This window comes from Arachis hypogaea, chromosome 13 (genome assembly GCF_003086295.3).
Source record: "Arachis hypogaea cultivar Tifrunner chromosome 13, arahy.Tifrunner.gnm2.J5K5, whole genome shotgun sequence".
Lineage (NCBI taxonomy): Eukaryota > Viridiplantae > Streptophyta > Magnoliopsida > Fabales > Fabaceae > Arachis > Arachis hypogaea.
The window spans coordinates 23,332,085-23,352,225 of NC_092048.1; the positions used below are offsets into that span (position 1 = coordinate 23,332,085).

Consider the following 20,141-nt stretch of genomic DNA (forward strand, 5'->3'; position numbering starts at 1 on the left):
CTTCATCAATTCTTCACCCTCCATGGATGCAGCCGGGATGCGTTTATCATTTTTTTTGTTCTTCTCTTTCACAAAGGAAAAAAGTTGACTACCTACTTAGGATACCCAATTTTTTGTTATGCCAAAGCCCCACCTCTAGAGCTCCAGCATAGATGAACCCTATTTCATTGGTTAACCATAACTATGTTAAATATGACTCATGTCATGTAAGCCCACTTCTTTTCCCTATTCAACATGCAGATGGACCCAGTTTATAACGCGAGCTCGGGCTCACTCCATATGACATCAATGTGTTGGGCTGGGCTGAATGTTGCTTTTATATTGCAGTTTAACTTAGGGCAGATAAAATCAAACAAAATAAAATAAAATAATTATGGGCATATCATATTGGTACCAAATCTATCTCGACCTGTGAAATAATCAGAGACAATACTTAGATAATTAGGCACGACACTTATGTTGAGGTGCAAGTCACTCAATAACTACAATTAATATTCACTGAGTAGACGCAGCGAAGAAATAAGTCAAACATTCTAGAGAAAGTAATTGTTTATTTAACAATCGAACCAATAATACCTCATAGAAAGGGCAGGGTACACATTAAGAGCAACGCACATTAATTTCTCCATTCATAATGCTTTTGCGAGAGAGACCACCATCTCCATCAGCTGTGGCATGTATCACAAAAGGAAGAAAAATCAGAAAAGAACCACAAAGTTTTACACAACTATCATTTGCGGTGTCAGAAATAGAACAAATAAGGCATACCTTGCTTGTCTTGGCCTCCTCTATTTCAAGTCCGCCGAAAGTGCCCTCCCTTAAAGCATTACCGTCTGAACCGGGAGCAACGTTGTCCAATCTAGACATATTCATTGTCCCTAAGTTGAAATCGTGCACCTCATGAAGATGACTTATAGGACTTGGATGTCCCTTCTCATCGTTTGACCTAGTAACATCAAATTCAGTAATCTGCATTAAATAACAACATTCCTTTTCAGAACAACCCATCGATCTCTAGAAATCTATTAACTACCCTAAACCTTCCACACATACAATAAGCATTGTGTAAGTAGTAACCATAACAAACACAAATCTCATTAATCTTAGTTTAACCTTTGTGGTCAGCCCATCGGTACTTGTGGCACCAATGTGAGCATCGCCAGCATCCATCCCCATGGTTCGGGCCCTTTTTGCCTTATTTCTCATGTTGCGGATAAGACATGTTCATTTGGTATGACCCGGCACCTTACATGCCACACACTTCCTCCATAACGCTTTTTGTCTTGGCACCCTAGGTGCACCCTTAGTTCGCACAACATTAGGATCACGCAGTTTTGTAGCTGTTACATCAACCTTGCCACTTGCCTTTTTGGAAAACATATATTCCAGTTTGGCACGTAGCTCCTGTATCTCCTTCATCGCCTCCGTAAATAGATCGAATTGTTGTGCCCCAAGAAAGAATAACCAATGAGACGCGGAATGCAGTGCCCCGTGGCAAACCAAAAATTCTCGATCACCATCGTCATATTTTTTCTCCACATACTCCCCATCATGTTTTGCATCTTTCGTCCATCGCTTCAACACCAACCACTTCGGGACCTCCATCACATGCTCATGCTTCATGACAAAGAACATATGCTTATATGGGTACCTGCGCATGTCCTAGAAGTAACAGTCACACTGCAACCTTCCCATATTCTTGTCACATAAGATCACAATATGCCGGCCTGGGTGCCCGTATTCTTCTACTGTGTACACTTTGGTGGTAAGTAACCGCCGAACCCCCCCCCCCAATAAAGTTAACAGATGCAACGGCTTCGATTTCCTTCTTCACATCGTTGAAAATAGTTTGGGTATATACTCTAGCAGCAAACCCTTCGAGGGAGTCCAACGTTGTCATCGAGACCGGGTCACCATAGATGGACCTGAACTGAGATAGTAGCTCGTTATTTCTAAACTCCCGAAGAAGAAGCTCAAGGTTTTGGACAAGTTCAAGCATTGTGTGTTTAGATTGAAGAAACTTCTTCACAACGCTGTTAATGTCCTCACACCGCAATGTTGTCCGGAACCCAGCACAAAACTTATCACCCAAGTATGTGTTGGCTCACATATCCCTATTCCCATACACCTGGTTCCCCTACAAGGTACCATTCAATCCATACTCAGCCGCTGCTTCGGCCCACACGGTCTCAAAGTCATCGACCACCATGTCTGCATACAGTCACCTGTTGAATAGATGGCGTAAAGCCACATCCTTGACGTTAGATGTAACATTCTTCTCAATGTGCCATGCACAAAATCGATGGTTGCTTTTGTAAAAACTTTTCGAACAGCCTCTCGGATTGAATCATCTCCATTAGTAACAACAACCGATGGCACCTTATTGCACATGACCTCCAAAAAATTTTCCAGCAGCCATGTATATGATGTGATGCTCTCATCTAACACCAACCCAAAGCCAAATATACAAGTTTGCTTGTGATTGTTGCAGCCTGTTATATTTATTCTTCTTATATATTGAGTCGAATGCAAGGACATCGCCAAAGTACTAATAGTCAAGCCTACTTGCACCGTCTGCCCAGAATAAATTAGCAAGCATGTCATCCACAGTAAAATTATAGCGAGCCATAGACATTGGATCGGCATCAACTTTTTCCTCCATGTACACTATAGCCGAGTTCGCATCCCCGTCGACTATTCTAGCATGCCTCTTACTGTCAACGTAGTTATAAGCATTCTTCTTCAGGAAACCAACTAGAGAAAACCCTCCGGCCATGCCAGCCAGGTACTGTATCGTCTTCGACGTTAAAATTTCACACCCTTGCATCCCATTTATTTGGGCTTTTGCTGCTTCTGTCGTGGACCAAAAATATGAAATTAGGTGGACCGTGCCATGATTTGTCAGCGCATGGTTGTGCTTCGTGATAACCTTCTTCACCCTCCAGATGTTATTGCTCCGGTCAAGGTATATGCACATCCTCGCCTCACAGTTTGTCCTTGTCTCCAGCTTCTGAGGCCTCCTCCTATCCACTCGATTGTAATGTTTCCTATGTCTGAGCCCTTCTCTATTGCAAAAAAAATCTTTGCCTAATTAGGTTCCCTCCTCCATCCTTAAACATATCCCCCTTCCGACTTCTAAAACCATGAAATCTACCCAACTTTTGATAAAAATCATATGCATATTCTTTCGTTGGAAATATCTTTCTTAATATGTCGTCATTGGTCAGAGAAGCAACATCTCCGTAATCAACACCGTCGTCACTCCGTGTGTACAACACATCTTTCAAGTTGACTGTTTCTATCTACAAAGTCACCTGCATAACTCGTGACACAACCAATCATAACACACCAAAAGCAAGTCGTATAGATATTCTCTTATGTATATTATTCATAGGTATCGTTAAACTCTTGCATAGCTGAATATGTAACCTAACACACTTCAGTTTCCATCCACTGGGCGTAGCACTATATTCAATGAAACTACATTTCCTAAGTTAAAACCCACACAATTTTAACACTGACCTAATCTATATCTGCACAAGCACATACTAACATACCCACTGCCGGCGAGAACCGGACTAACATTTCTAGATATTTAATATTCATCAAAATCCATAACTCAGAACATACAGACCACAATTCAAAACCCACTTTAAGACGAATAAGGGATTTATAAACATCAGCGAGAAACCACTAAGAATGGAATAATAATCACTAGCCGCTAAATTCTACCCTACAACTTCCTATAGATAGAGGTACCAGAACATACCAATCGTGCTAGACTCCAATCGTATATGAGATGCCCTCTGGTACTGGCCAGCTGAAAAAAACCCCCAGTATCCTATATCCTTCAAGGACGAGGATATCCACATTCAGCTATTGCACCATCCGAGTATCACGACCAGTGTTCCCACGTTTCCTTCCCTTTAAGTCTTTAACTGTGCTTGATGAATATGTTGTCTTTTATTCATTTTCTTAATTTACAACGATAATCTAAATTTAAGATCCTACTGTCTTTGACCCGATTTGCTATTTTCACTTATGTTTACTTCTTCTTCGTTATTGGGTCGGCGTGAATAAAGTTCACTTTGATTACAGTCTCATTTAAAAAAATGTCAATACAAAACAATTCTTCAATAAAAAATAACGCCCAACACTACCGAAAAATCCAACTAGCCCACCAAGTGTGTTCTCCAAAAATTATTTAACCACATCCTTCCATTAACAATTACACATTAACAATTAATCCTCTACAATATTAGTGGCCTACATCTAAAAAGCACTTTTCTTTTCTACTTGTCTCAAGAAAATTCTGTATCCATGTGATACGATGGAGACATACACATAGCATCTATACGTCTAGATGTTTTTTGATGTCCATACCATAGTCTTTACCTAAAACAAAAACATCATCTATCAATGATCCAGAACAATGTTTCCAATTTTCAAATTATTATATAATTTTTTGGTGGAACTATTAAAGAAAGTTTAAGCTTTAGAAGTACTAGCTTAGCTAGCTAGCTACAAGGTTATTATCAGTTAACTTTTTTGAATGATGAACCATTAGGCAATGTAATTATTTGCTAGGTATGGCCAATGTAATTTTCTCCCACATATATATGAAAGAAATGTTAGGTGAATAACTTAATTTATAATTAAGTTCAATTATTTTTTTAATTAATTTTTATTGTGCTAATAAGATATTGAACTAATTTAGTTAAACTTAATTATAACATTATTGTATAGTTAAATTATTTCATTAAATATAAATTAAACTAATCAAACAATATATTACATTAATTTTGATAAATACTCACATAAAAATATTTTTATATAAAAATAATAGTTAATAATCGTCAATTAATTTAATATATTTAATTAAACTGTTTAATTATATATTAATATCTTCGTATTATTATTTTTACATAAAAATATCTTTAGAATAGATACCTTAATATTTAAATCATGCATGGTTTTAAATTATGGTTCACAGTGGCGGAGTTTATTAATTGAGACAATGGGCATGATCCCTCCAAATTTTTTTATAAAAAAATTAGTAGTAATTTTTTAAAAAATAAAGAATAGTTTAGTTGACTCAAATACTTTATTATAACTCACTACAAAAAAAACAGAACTATTTTAACATGAGTTTTTTTAACAGCCATAATTAAACGTAAAAATTAATATATATTTTTGACAAATATCACAAATGTCAAATTCTCTATGTTTTCTTGATGAATAATTTGACCGTAGAAAATTACTCCTCAATTTTGACACTCATTTGTTTTCAATTTATTCCACTATTCCTCTTTTTCACTGGGCTCCGTCGATTTTGGCATCACACTGCTCTCAGTCTGAGATCATACTACTCATCCTTTATCTTCAAAATCTCAGTTTATTCTTCAGTTTCAAGATCTCATCTCATTCTTTGTTAAAAATTTTTGTTAAAAATTTTTTATGGTCAATAAGTGTCAAAATAAATAGTATTTTTGACGGTTAATAAGTATCATAGAAAATATATTCTCAAATTTTTCTAACAAATTATTTTTGATAGCCAATATTTATCAAAATAAGATTCAAGCTTTTTTCACAATTACTTATATGTTAAAAATACTATTTTTGACAAAACTTTTATTAACATATTTTCATAGTTACAATAGTGTCAAAATTTATTTTTTTGACGAATTTTAATTCTTTTTTTACACATATAACCTTCAAAAATAATCTATATTGTTGTAGTGACTTAAAGCACCTTCTTTAAAAAAATATGTTATTTTACTTCTCTATTCGCAACTCTCTATTCAAGTCACTAAAGACTCGAAAAATATCATTATAAACTATTTTATATTTTTATCTATAGAATTATTTATTTATTATCTTATTAATAACAAATTTAAAGAATAATTATATTTATAAATTTTATTTTGATATAATATTATTATTAAATTTTTATGTTAAATATGGCCCTCCCAAAATTTTGTTTCAAATTCCACCACTGGTTTGCCCTGTAATAAAAATGCATTCCACAATTTTTTTTCAAAGATATATTTTTTATTGCATAAAAGAACTTTATACCTGTAGTACATTATGTCAAGACAAAAGAATTTTCCAATCGAGATGTTAAATAAAAATTATCTAATGGGTAAAGGAGAGAAAGAAAACAATTAAGAAAGAAAGAAGTTCCAAAGTGCTAATTACTACTGTTCATAGAGAAGGTGGTATGAGAAAATGATGTCGCCGGTATTCCTCCTCCAACAATATCGCCTGAGACAGAATTTTCCCAGTTCCTGGCGTTGGTCCTCGAAGATTAAAGCGTTCCGCGCTAACTAAATCTGCCATAGAAGGTAAGCCACCTGAGCACTTTTGATTCTGAAATTGGGTTTGGATTTCTCAGCTTCCATGAATTGACTCCACCAATCCCAAGCTTTTAGGTTAGGGTCGCGGGGAACAGTGCTAGCTACTGGGAAGCTGTTCAAAATTTGAAGAACTTCTGGGCAGAAGACAATGACATGCATCGGTGTCTCCGGCGCTGCCGATTGACAGCGGGGACAAAGGTTGCTAACATATGGTAATTTCTCATTCAATTTTGTTTTAACTGCAATGCTTTCATGGGCTAATCTCCAAGCAAATAATTTGACCTTTGGTGTTACTCTCATTTTCCATAAGGTCTTCCATATTTCTGAGTCTGCATATCGGGGATGGAGTGAATTCACTGGAGAGTGAAAAAATTGGTATGCTATACTATACCCATATTTTACCGAGTACTCTCCTGAGTTGTTATTGCACCATATAATCGAGTCTTCCTCTTCTGTGATAGGAATTTGTTGAATTTGCTGAGCTATGTCTAGTGGGAAGGCTTCCATAAGGAGTTGTTGATTCCATTCTCCCTCGGCTGTGATTAGCTGTCTAACCCAGGTAAGCGATTCATCTCTGCATTCATTAACTACAATGCAAAATGGTGGTTGGTCCCCAAACCATGGGTCTTATCTGATTCTAACAGGTCCCTGATTTGAAACTTTGCACTTAACTCCTTTCTCCAAAATTTTCCTTCCTTCCAAAAGACTCTGCCAAGCCCAGGATGGTCGATTTCCTGGTTTGGCTTCTGGATAGGATCTGTATCTGAAGTACTTATTCTTGAAGATTTTGTAGAAAAGAGAATGTGGTTTAGTCATCAGCCTCCATCCTTGTTTAGCTAACATGGCTAAATTGAATACCTTTAGGTCCTTAAACTCCATACCCCCGAAATTCTTTTCTCTGGTCATAGTGTTCCAACTGATCCATTGCATCTTCTTTTCATTCTGTTTCTTTCCCCACCAAAATTGCATCATTATTTGGTGCAGTTCATCCAAGAGGGTATCTGGGAGTTTGAAACAGCCCAGAGTATAAATTGGTATAGCTGAAACCACTGCTTTGATCAACACCTCCCTTCCACTAGCAGATATAAATGATTTCTTCCAATGCGGGAGCTTCTTCGCCACCTTCTCTTTTATAAAAGCAAATGTTTCTTTTTTGGATCTGTGTACTATGGAGGGTAGCCCCAAATATTTATCCTGCGTCCTAATATTTGGGACATCCAAAGATGCCGCTAGTTCAGTTCTGATGGGTAAAGGGGTGTTTTTGCTGAAAAACACAGCAGACTTGGAGAAATTAATTTGTTGTCCACTTAGTCTGCCATATAGTTGGAGAATTTGGGATAGATTAGAGCAGTTGTATTGGGTAGCTTTACAAAATAAGAGTGAATCATCGGCAAATAGGAGATGATGAATAGTCAGACATCTACTGTTCAATCGCAGTCCTTGAAAGAGGTTATTCTGTTCTCCTTTGTGGAGCAGATAGGATAGACCCTCTGCGCAGAAAAGAAATAGATATGGTGAGAGGGGGTCTCCTTGTCTGAGATCCCTACTTGGTTTGAAAAAACCAGTTGGTGTACCATCCATAATAACAGAATAGGATATAGTAGAGACACAAGCCTTCATCCATTCAATCCACTTTGAGCAAAAACCCAACTTCTTCATAATAAACCACACAAAACTCCATTCCACCCTATCATATGCCTTACTCATATCAACCTTTATCGCCATGTTGTTTTTCCATGGGTTTTATTCTTTAGAAAATGCATGCATTCATGAGCCACACGAATGTTGTCGCTAATGAGTCTTCCCCGAATAAAAGCACTCTAATTGTCGCTTATTAATATACTCATAAAAGGTTGAAGTCGATGAACTAGAACTTTCGAGATAATTTTGTAGAAGACTGTGCAGAGACTGATTGGTCGAATTTGATTCATAGAAGTAGCTTGAGTCACTTTAGGTATCAAACAAATTTGGGTGTGGTTAAATCCCTTTAGAATACTGCTGCCACTAAAAAAACTTCTCACAGCCTTGCATACATCCCCTCTAATCCTGCCCCAATAGAACTGATAAAATTTTGCGGTGAATCCGTCGTCTCCTGGGGCGGCTTCTGCATTAATGGAAAATGCAGCCCTTTTAATTTCATCATCTGAGTCTGGTTTAGTTAGACTCCTATTCATTTCAGAAGAAACTTTGACTCTAAGTTCGGTGAAAATTTGAGAGGGATCTTCTGGATTATTGCTTTCAAATAGATCAACAAAAAACCTCTGTGCCCTGTCGCCAATTGCCTCGGGTGGGTGCACCAATTCCCCTCTTCATCCTCTAATTTCCATATCTTCTTTCTTCTGTTTCTGGACTGGTTTTTTGCATAAAAAAACTTGGTATTTTGATCTCCCCATTTTAGCCAGCTCACTCTTGATTTTTCTTTCCAGTAGCGTTCCTCACTAATGTGGGCGGCAGCTAGTTCATCTTCTAATAATAGAATCTGTTCTTTGTCTGCTGTTGTTGGGTCTACCTTGGCCATTGATAATAGTGCTTTCAGCTCATCTATCTTCTTTTTAGAGTTACTTGTTCCAGCTGATTGCCATTTAACCAGTTCATGTCTGCACTTCTTTAATTTCTGAAACAGTTGGTACATTGATGAACCTGAAAAAGAAGTCAGTCATGCCTCAGATACAATTTTATCAACCTCTGCCATTTCACACCATCTCTCTTGAAATCTGAAGTGCCTCTTGCCCTTATGTGTTGTCTGGTTAGTGCACATCAAGAGCGGTCTGTGGTCTGATCCTGTGTCTTCTAAGTGAGTAACATTGGCCCAAGGATACTCCTCTCTTAGTTTAGGAGATATGAATCCTCGGTCTAGTCTTTCTCGAATATCACTATCTTGGCAACTTCGGTTCTACCAGGTAAACTTATCACCATTAAAACACATATCTATCAATTATCCTCTGTTGATAAAGTCTTGGAAAGATTGGATTGATTGAGTTGATTTTTCCCTTCCTCCCTATTTTTCTTGATTAGACAAAATTGCATTGAAATCACCAATTATTAAGTGTCGTTCTCCCCTATTCTCCATAAGATTTAGCATCACCTCATATTGGTTATTGCGAATGTGATCAGAGCTATGTAAATGTACTGCAAAGACTTCCCAAATCAGCTGTCTTTCTTGATCCTCTATGGAAAAAAGGATGAAAAACTCCTCAGCTTTTATCACTTCCACCTTTACACTCTCTTTCTATGCAAGCGCTAGTCCACCAGCCGTTCCATTAGGATTCACAGTGAAGATTTCCTGATAACCACAATTTCTCAACTGCCTTTCAACATAAGAGGGTTGTTGTTTAGTTTTACACAAAAACAACACCTCTGGAGAATGAAAATTCTTAATCCCTTTGATGTTGTGAACTGTCAGGGGTTTTTCCAAACCCCGATAATTCCACATGAGCATTTTCATGGCCCTTGGGGTGCCGCTTTTGGGATGGCACCCTGTAGCCCTTCAGAAACCTCAATTGCATAACCAGTTCCTTCATGGTCTGTCTCCTTTTCTCTTTGCTCAGAGCTCCTTTTTACTCCAATGATTGGTTCAATAGAATCTCTCACCTCCGTCCTTCTTGCTAGCTATTTGATTTTCTGTTTCTTCTTGCACCTTTCTGAACTTTCATCACTGGTTCCCAGTTGAAAGCCTCCTATTCCTCCTATATTCAGCTCTCCCCCAATTCTTCCTAGGCTCTGGTTAGCTTCAGTACCAGATAGCAGTGGTAGGTTTTCCATGTTATGATTTTGCTTTGTGGTATTATAGGAATTGTGTATAGGTGGTGGATTTGTGTGTTCTTTTGGGGCTATGTTATTGTGAGAGAAAGGAGTATATTTTGGGTTGGATAGTGATAGTTGAGAAAAACTCTTCAATAGGCTCACTGGTGTAGGCTTACTATCTGGGTGAATTGACCTGACTTCCATTCTTCTATGATTAGGGTAGGCATTCTCCTTAGTTTCATCAATTCTCCAGCCAAGTTGATCTGCCCTTAACTCCTTATTCCATCTTTCTTCCACTTCCTAGTTTATTTCTGAGATCTCCAAATAATTAGCACAGTTTCTAGTTTCATGTCCAATGTGTCCACAGAAGCCACGGTAAATCCCAATTTTCTCGTACTTCAGCATGATTTCAAACATAATTTTGTCAGGGCTTGATACCTTAATTGACTATCGAAGAGTTCTGGTTGCATCTAAGTTGACTCTCACTTTCATAATCCTATCCTCCTTCCCTCTCATCAAGAAGGAATCCACCTCCACTACCTCCCCCAATCTCTGTCCTATCCTCATCGCTGCTGTTCTGGTTTTGCAAAATTCTGGCATTCCCCACATTTGAATCCATACTGGAATTCTTGTATAGTCCTCTTCTTCCACCTTCATATTAGGACTCCACCGTTTTAAATGTATCATAAATTGTCTGAACAACCATGGAGACCCCCTTTCCACCCGGATAACATCAGCTTCTTTATTAAAGAAAAATTGAAAAATATTCTCTCCGTGTGATTTAACTTGAAATCCCTCTGGATAATTCCAAATTACAGTAAAAGCACCCTCCATTGTACCACTACTAAATTCCTTATCCGCCATTAATCTCCCTATCAAATTTTTTGCACAAGTTTCAATCCCTTCCCTCACATCTTCCACTTCAAGGTTCACGATCTCTTCCACTTCTTCTCTTGGAGAATTAGGATTTTGAGTTCCACGTACCTCTCTTGCTGCCATGTAGAATTTGTGTAGAAGAAGATAGAAGAGTCAAAGGAAAGAAGATCCTCACAATGATTTGTACTTATGACTTATTGATTGAAGAAAAATTTAAGAATCACAAAAAACTCTACCAGAATCACAGAACCCTACCAAAGCACAAAAAACCCTAGCAGAACATTTTTAAAGAGTACGTACTCTCACTCCATATCAAATGGGTCTTAATGCATTCCACATTCGCATTGCAAAAATTTCAATACTCACTATTATATGTTTTTGGACAAATTACGTAAATAAATTAAATGAAATCAAATATTATTTATTTTATACTTTTTTATGAAATATTATATTTTGCTCCTATTTTATTTTTATATAATTCGTTAGAAGTTTTAGCGAATTACAAAAATAATACATAAATTGTTAGAGCGTGAAGCAACTTACATACAGAAAAAAAAAGACATAAATTGTGGGACCATGAAACGATTTACATGCAAAAAGAAAAAAAAATGAAAAGATGATGAAGTTTCAATAACCCATGAATGCATTTCCATAATAGGGATTCAAAAATCTTTTATTCATAATAATTAAAACTTTAATTTTTAAAACTTTAATTTTTATTCTTTATTATTATAAAGAATTTAACATGAAAAATATAGATTAACTGTTTTAATATTATATATATTTATTTAAAGTAAATTAGTAAATAAAATATGTAAAATATTCATACTAATATATAATTTCTTTAATATGTTATTATTATGAAAAAATAAATAAATGTTTAAATAATTTAATTTTTATATATTTTTTATTATTTAATTAAAATTTGTTATAAAAATTAAAATATTTTTTATATGATAATAAATTTAAAAATTAAAAAAATTAAAAAGATATAAAATAATAAAAAAAAGAATTCACCAAAATAGATAGTTAATAAAAAAATTAAAATAAAAAATAGAAGGAACAATTAATAAAAATTTATTGATCAAAATGGTTGGCCTAAAAAATATAATATATTTTAATGTTTATAATATAACAATTAAACTTTAAACTCAGGTCATAGAATAAAAAATATTTTAATTTTTTTTTGTGACTTAAAAGAAAATAAACAAAAACTAAGAAAAAAAAAACAAGAAACTGCTTAAGAAAGGCAGTCCCGCTGAATACTACTCTCAAACTCCTTCCAAGGCAATGGAAGCTTCACTTGGGGAGAAATAGTCCTCATTACAGTCTTTGCCATGATGTCAGCTACTGTATTTGCATCTCTCAAGATCAACTGAAGATCAGCACGCCATTTCCAATACATGATATCTCGAATTTTTAACACCAAAGGATCAATAAACCCAGAGCAATCTTGTAAATTATTGATAATAGTAAAAGCCTCCACACAGTCTGTCTCACATATAATGTCTCTTTGTCCCGAGTCCCATGCTAAAAGAAAGCCTCTCCAAATAGCAAACAACTCTCCTTGTAAAATGCTACGACTCTCAATTGTTCCCAGATAGTCTCGTTGCCACCTTCCCTTCCAATCTCTGCTAACACAAGCAAAACTAACTCGAGCACCACTGCCAGGATAGCTAGCATCACAATCAATCTTAAAGGTACCCACTGAGGGGGAATCCAAGAGCCACTAATGGTTGAGGGGATAGATAGTCGTTGCAACTCAAAAATATTTCGGAGCTCCTTTTCTAAGGACAAAGCCATACCAATCACCTTGTCTGTGGTCCAATGCTCGTGAGGATGAAAGATCTCGTTATTTCTCGAACACCAAATCCACCAGAGACCAGAAAAGAATCTAAAGGGGCACTATTTGCTATTATGTAAGAACCAACTCATCAAATCCACTGGTTGATCGGAGATCCCTAAAGCTTGCCAAAAAAGTTGGGCTTTTGGACAATCCCGAATACAACGTAAAACCGATTCCTGACCTGAGAAACATCGTGGGCAGCTATCCATGTGCGAAATGTCCCTCCTAAAATGAAATGCAGCAGTAGGAAGAGCCTCCCGAAGACATAGCCAGGCCAAAAATTTGTGCTTTTTCAGAACATGTTGACGCCAAAGCCAAAGCCAATTACCCCTATCCTCCCAACTAAACATCTTCTTACTGAGCCATAAATAACCACTATGAGCATCATAAAACTTTGAGGCCGCACCAGTCCAACACCAACCGACCTCTGAACCAGCTTGAACATCTGGGTTGTAAGAGTTAATGTTGCTCTGCAGAGACTGATTCAGAGGAAAATAGATATTCTCAAGGTTCCACTGTCCAGATGACCAAAGGTCCAAGATCCTGAGATCCGAATCAGAAATGTGAACATAATCCATCTCCTGACACAGTCGCCCCTCTCTTCTCCATTTAGAAAACCAAAAGTTCTGTTCCAGATCCCCAATACACCAACTAAAACCTTCCTTCAGGATATCCCAAGCTCGACATATACTCTTCCAAACATAAGATCCCCTTCCTCGAGACTGACTAAAACAATCATCCTTAGAAGAATGGTATTTCTCCGTCAACAGTTGAACCCATAGCTTGTCGGGATGGTGAAAAAGTTGCCAAACTAGTTTTCCAAGAAGAGCAATATTGACACAAAAAGGATCTCTAATTCCCAGACCTCTAAACTTCTTAGGAGTGACCAACACTTTCCAATTAACTAGATTCAGGCCTCTACCATCAGCTTGACCCTTCCATAGAAAGTTTCGCATCATGGATTCTATCTTATTAGTTAGCCCTTTAGGGAAGATAGATACTTGCATGCGATAAGTAGGAATCGCAGTCACTACCGAGTTGAGCAAACAGAGTCTGCCTGTCTTATTAAGCAATCTCCCTTTCCAGCTGGCTAGCCTTCCCCGAATCTTGTCCAAAATATCGTTGAAAGTTGTGCGTGTCACCCGAGAGTGATTAAGGTTCACCCCTAAATACTTGCCCATGTTCTGGACGAATCTGATGGAGGAGACTCTAGTGAAAATCTCTTTTCTTGTCGCTGAAACATTCCTGGAGCATAGCGCTTTAGATTTTTCCATATTAACCTTCATCCCAGAGGCTCTGCAGAAATTTTCCAAAGCTACCATTACAGTTTGAACTTGCTGTTTTTCATCTTTACAGAAAAGAAGCAAATCATCGGCAAACATCAAATGAGAAATTCTTGGACCCCCTCTAGAAACCGCAACCGGCTTCCACAAGCCCTTATCAACTTGCTGATTAATAGAACAGGACAATCTCTCCATACACAACACAAACAGATACGGTGATATAGGATCTCCTTGCCTAAGACCCCTGCTTGGAGTAAAGCTATTTAATCTATCCCCATTCCAGAGGATAGACAGTGAGGAAGCAGTGACACAACGCATAATCAGATTAACTGTCGGAGGAGGAAAGCCAAAACTCACCAGGGTTTGTTTCAGAAATCCCCAATCCACTCTATCGTACGCTTTCTCTAAATCAATCTTAAAGGCCAGGGTACCTTTCTTTGAGTTTGTCTTCTTCATGAAATGGAGAACCTCTTGTGCTACAATGATGATGTCTGGGGTTCCTCTCCCCGGGATAAACCCTCCTTGAAGGGGCCCAATAATCTCTTTGAGATGGGGACGAAGTCTATTGACCAGGACTTTCGTTATAACTTTGTAAACCACATTACAGAGACTAATTGGTCGGAAATCCTTCATGGAAACGGGGTTTTCTACCTTCGGAATAAGAACCACAAGAGTTTCCATCATCCTTGGATCCATATCCAAACCAGAGAACGCATGACGAACCATAGTCCAAACATCAAAACCAACAATCTTCCAGTATTCTTTAAAGAAGAAAGCCTGAAACCCATCAGGGCCCGGTGCCTTAAAAGAATGCATACTGAAAACAGCCGACTTAACTTCTTCCAGAGTAACTGGCGCTGTGAGGCTACAACAGGCTTCATCATTTAGGGAAGGCAGCGGCACATCACCAAGACAACCTAAGTCTACATCCTCCGACTGGCATAATAGGCGTTTATAGAAGGATTCAGCTTCCCTTCTAAGGACATCCGGGTCCGTTCCCACACCCCATCTTAAAGAAAGAGACCATGAATCTTATTATGCTTTCTCCGCACAAGAGTATGGACATGAAAGAACTTGGTATTTCTATCTCCAAATTTTACCCACTGCTCTCTGGATTTTTGAAACCATAGAAGTTCCTCCTGCACAAGCGTGTTATTAAATTTATCAATCAGCTGTTTTTCTTTTTGCCGCATAGACAAATCTTCCATTACTTCAAGTCGCTTCTGAAGGAAATTAATCTGTCTCTCCAATTTGCATTTCCTAACGAAAATGTTGCCGAACACTTTAGAATTAAACTCCAAAGAGTTCTTCTGCACTTCTGAAAGCTTGCCATGCATCTCTCTGTAGCCAGCCTGCCATGACTGGTTCACAATATCTCTGTACCCCGGATAAGTTGCCCAAGCTGCAATAAACCGAAAAGGTCTATTCTTTTTCGGTTGGGGACGACCTGTACAGCGTACTAGGATAGGACAATGATCAGACTGAAGCCTATTTAAAATTTCTGCGTAAGCCTCTGGAAAGAGAGATAGCCAGCCACTATTGATACAAACCCGGTCAAGTTTTTTCGCCACCTCAACACCATTTTTAACCCTTCTGTACCAAGAAAAATGTCTTCCAATAGTCTTCAAGTCAAACAGATTACTATCCCCTAGAGAGGCAGCAAGCCGATCTGCATGACGACTCGAGAAGAGGCAACTCTTAGATTCATGAGAGAATAGTACTTCATTAAAATCACCAAGAACAATCCATAGCCCGCAGAAAGACGAAGACTGAGTAACAAGATAATCCCATAGCAGAACTCTGATATTAAATTGAGGACTACCATAGATACCACTGCACCTCCAAATCACATTATTTACCTGAACCTCAACTGTAACACACTGATCGAAAGCATCAACCCATTTGCAGTGAACACCCTGTATTGCAGAAAGGAACCAGATACCCCCTTATGTCCTGACGCCTCCACTATACTAATAGGGTGATAACCAAGTCTTTCCCAGAACAGTTTCAAGTATTGAAAAGGACAGTGAGTTTCAACCACAATAAAAATTACAGGTTTAAATTTCCTAACCAGCTCTTTACAATTCACCCGGGCTAACTTATTAGAAGCACCCCTAATATTCCAAGCTATTATATTTAAACTATCCATAATATAAAATATAAAAATATAAAACAAGGAAATCAAATTGCTTCACCAACCTCAAACCGAGGCTTGCCCAGCGGAAGTGACTCCCGTGACCTTCAGGTTTGCCGGATCTCCATGGAATATCTCCTTAATCCCGCCTACCGACGCAGTAATAGCCGGCAATGCGCCTTCCTTCTCCAATGGAACCGCCACGGTAACATCCTCCTTCACGGTTGCAGGAAGACATGATGATGCTTCCACCACCGTGCCTCCATTCTTCTCAACTGGCGAGCTCTGTAGGGACTCCGGCCTTGGTCGTTTCCGGAGAGAGGACCCGCAAAGTACTGGGGTGTGTCGGGTTGAGGAGATCGACGTCTCACCAACACGGGAAGCGTTGTGTCCGACCTTGACTCGTGACCTGACCCTAGCGCGATAGGAACTAGATCCATTCGTGTGAGAGAAGTGAATGGTGGGCCTGATTACTCTACCCGAATCGGTTCTGGATTGAATGCCTTTTTGGACCTTGTTAGATTGCTTCTGACCCAGCTTGGTTTTACCATTTCTCACAACTTGCTCCCAGCCTGGTTCATCATGCATGCAAGCCTCCTCAACATTATTTCCTTCCAAATTATTAGCCTCCAAATCCTCTTGCAAATTCGATGCAGGATTCTCGCCAGTAACGCCACCTACCACATTAGGTTCTACTTTATTTGAATTGTAAATTTTGGTCTCAGGATGTGGCACTGCCTTTGTACCGTCCCGTGGCTTTGTGGCATCGGAATCAGCACTCTTTCCTTCCCTAGAGTCTCTACCCAAGCACTGTGCCATATCGTGACCATAACGTGCACAAGAGTTACAAATTAAATTTAAACTTTTATACTCCACTACATGAGTTACGCCTTCCACAATGATATGCTTGATCACTGGCAGTCCTAAATTTATTTGAACACATACTCGGGCATATCGTCCTCTCTCAGCCAACTTAGTGGCTAAGTCCACTTTGATGGGAACTCCTATTGCAGAAGCAATACGCATCATGGCCTGTTCCTGATAGCACCAGATTGGGAGCCCCGAAATTCGAACCCATACAAGCATAGACCCGAAGGATTGCTCACATGGCCAAAAATCTATATCCCACGGTTTTACAGCAACATAGTGCCCATCAATCAACCACGGGCCACCAAGCATGACCTTCTCACGATCTTCACATGCATCGAATTTTACCATGAAGTACCCAAACCCCACATCAAGCATATCAAAGCCACCTTTGATGCGCCAAACCATCCGAAGCTTGTGTGAAAGAGCTGTGTAACTATAATTTTTATCAAGAACCTTGATCACTAAAGCTTCTCGATAAGGCTCTGCCAAACAAAGCTTGACTTCTTCAGTGAAGTTTACACATGGAGGTTGGGAATCGCCCTGCTTGCCCACCACCGTGGCTATACTATCCCCAGATAGAGATCCTGCAAGTGCAAATGCCTTCGATTTCTCTGGACCAATGACTTTATCTCTAAAGGAGATCTTTGTAGGATTTGAAAAATCCTCTCGTGAAAAACCCTCCTTGGCACCGGATGCACCCCACCCACACTCTCCCCCTTATCTCTTCCGACAGCATGACCGCCATCCTCACTGTGTTTCACCCTCAAACACTTGTTCCCACTCTCTCCTTCTCTCATTCTCTCTGAGTACGGAGTACGTAAAAAAAAATATTTTAATTAACTACTAGACTAACAACTCAATTTTAAAATTAAATACATCATCATATAATATATAAAAGTTTTAAAATTTTTTGAGAAGGGACTATGACCCTACCAATCCCCCTCTAAATTCGCCTCTGTCAAATCATAAGAGCATGTCCAATAATGATAAAATGAAAGGCTGGTTCATTATTTTTTTGACAAAAAGTAGAGACCTAACGTTAGAAGAAAACGAAGTCGAGTTCTTTCACATTTTTTTAGACAAATGAAATCCTGCTTGGAAAAACTAAGCTTTTTCAAAAAGAACCGCCTTCTCTCTCTCATGGAGAACGCCTCTCTCATATGGAGTGTTTTCTTGGATTAACAGCTTCGTGCTTACCTGTTTGTTATTCACCTCTTTGCGCATACTTCTCACCTCTTTGTGCATATTTTTCTTTTTAGCTTCTTCTTCTTTTGCACAATAGTACATATGGCCTGCCAAGAGGAGCAATCTATCGAAGGCAAAGTTGTTTCCATTAACCCTGTTGAGGATGACAGTTTTGCTGCAGAAAATCTTAACTTGGTAGGAAAGATTCTATCAGACAGAGAAGTTAGTTTCAATACCTGTAGAGCAGCTCTTCTGGGTATCTGCGGCCATCCGGAAAGAGTTGCCATTTCTGATGTTGGTAGAAACAAATTACTTATCAGCTTTAAGGATGTGCGGAAAGGGATCCAAATAAGGAACGGAGGGCCCTGGAGCATCCGTGGACATCTTCTTAATCTGCAGATATGGAACGGACGTGAGTCACTCTATGATGTGGATCACATGTATATGGAATTATGGGTACAAATACATGGACTTCCACTCAACTATATAACAAGGAAAACAGCAGAGATTATTGGTAAGAAATTAGGAACTGTGATGGAAACAGAAAATCCCAGATTAAATGATACACTACAGAGAACGTTTTTGAGGGTGAGGGTAACTATGAACATCACCAGGCCTTTGCCAACGGGTTTTTGGCTAGCAACACAGAATCATCAAACTCTTTGGGTGGATTTCAAGTATGAGAGGATACAGGATAGTTATTGTCTGAATTGTGGAGTCCTAGGTCATACCAAGAAGAAATGTAGTAGCCCAATGGCAGTGGCTAGCTGGGACCATATGCAACCTAGGTATGGGCTGGGTTTGGGAGTTAATCGTGCCAGGGCCATCTCAGCCAAGGGGAAAGAGCAGGATGAGAAGGAGATGAACAGGGAATGGACTGAGGCTAAACAAGTCTGTAAGGGGGAGTGCGCCAAAATGGAGCATATGAAGGAGCATTTGACTGAAGAGAGTTGTACAGGCAGGGGATTACAAACAGAGCCTCTGCGAACTCTTGATGCAAATTCTGTTCATCAGACGACGTTGGGAAAGGAAAGCCACAGATTTAGGATGCATGGTGAAGCAGGGGAAGCTCTGAGAAATGGGAACAAGTTTGCAAACACTAGAACTGACATCAGGAAAGGTTATGACAAGCTCCAAGAGATAGGTGAAGGTAGTTGTGCATTTAGGCCCAATGTCATGTCTTCTATGGGGTGTCAGGAGCATCTTGAGGTTGGGGGGAATGAGGAGCAACAACCTTTTGGTGATAGAACAAGGCTGAATGAGGGTCGTTTGGATGAGCCCAAGCAGATGGAGGATTGTGTCCAGCGCCTACAAGCAGAAGATGATGTCTGCGGGAACTCCAGAAAGCTAACAATTGGGGAAGAATTGGAGAAGCTTTTTGGTAAGAAACAGGCCCAAGCTAAGCATCATGGTAATGCGAATATTAACAAGCATTCTGGGTTGGAGGCACGAATAGTTAGGCATGATGCAAGACAGATGTGGAGCTACAGGGACAAACCAAAAATGAAGAGAATTGTTACTGCTGCTGGTAGAACCATGATACAGCGAATGGATAATGGAGAGGAGTATTATGTCGAACTAGCTGAGGAGCAGCATCTTAAGGAGGAGGAGATTGCTGCTGGGTCAGAGCAGAGAAATGAGGGTCAACGTGTGTTGGATCTGGCGTTTGATCTAAGGCTGAATTTGAAATCTAAAAGGTCTAGGGATACAAGCAGCCTCGCAGTCTTTGTTGACAAGTTCGAGGATGATGAACACCTAAGAATGGAAAACTCAGGTAAGAAGTTCAAATATGTTCCTGGATTAGTCATGGCTGAGGAGGCGGGCCTTATCACGCCCCACCAGCAGCC

At 38.9% G+C, this 20,141-nt stretch overlaps 3 protein-coding genes across 3 annotated transcripts; all 3 read right to left on the reverse strand.

The window, feature by feature from the left end:
- Positions 1-404: 404 nt before the first annotated feature.
- On the reverse strand, positions 405-1,292 carry LOC140177889 (uncharacterized). Its single transcript, XM_072211471.1, has 3 exons — positions 1,114-1,292; positions 769-969; positions 405-668 (listed from the first exon to the last, which is right to left on the reverse strand). Exons 1-3 carry the CDS (start codon positions 1,204-1,206, stop codon positions 630-632), a joined length of 333 nt encoding a protein of 110 aa, XP_072067572.1. The 5' UTR covers positions 1,207-1,292; the 3' UTR covers positions 405-629.
- A 9,255-nt stretch (positions 1,293-10,547) lies between these two features.
- On the reverse strand, positions 10,548-11,099 carry LOC112733018 (uncharacterized protein At4g02000-like). The gene has a single exon (XM_025781862.1). The coding sequence runs from the start codon at positions 11,097-11,099 to the stop codon at positions 10,548-10,550; it is 552 nt and encodes a 183-aa protein (XP_025637647.1).
- A 4,016-nt stretch (positions 11,100-15,115) lies between these two features.
- Positions 15,116-17,906, reverse strand: LOC114924967 (uncharacterized). Its single transcript, XM_072210610.1, has 3 exons — positions 17,813-17,906; positions 16,312-17,693; positions 15,116-16,021 (listed from the first exon to the last, which is right to left on the reverse strand). The coding sequence occupies exons 1-3, from the start codon at positions 17,904-17,906 to the stop codon at positions 15,116-15,118; spliced, it is 2,382 nt and encodes a 793-aa protein (XP_072066711.1).
- Between the last annotated feature and the right edge of the window lie 2,235 nt (positions 17,907-20,141).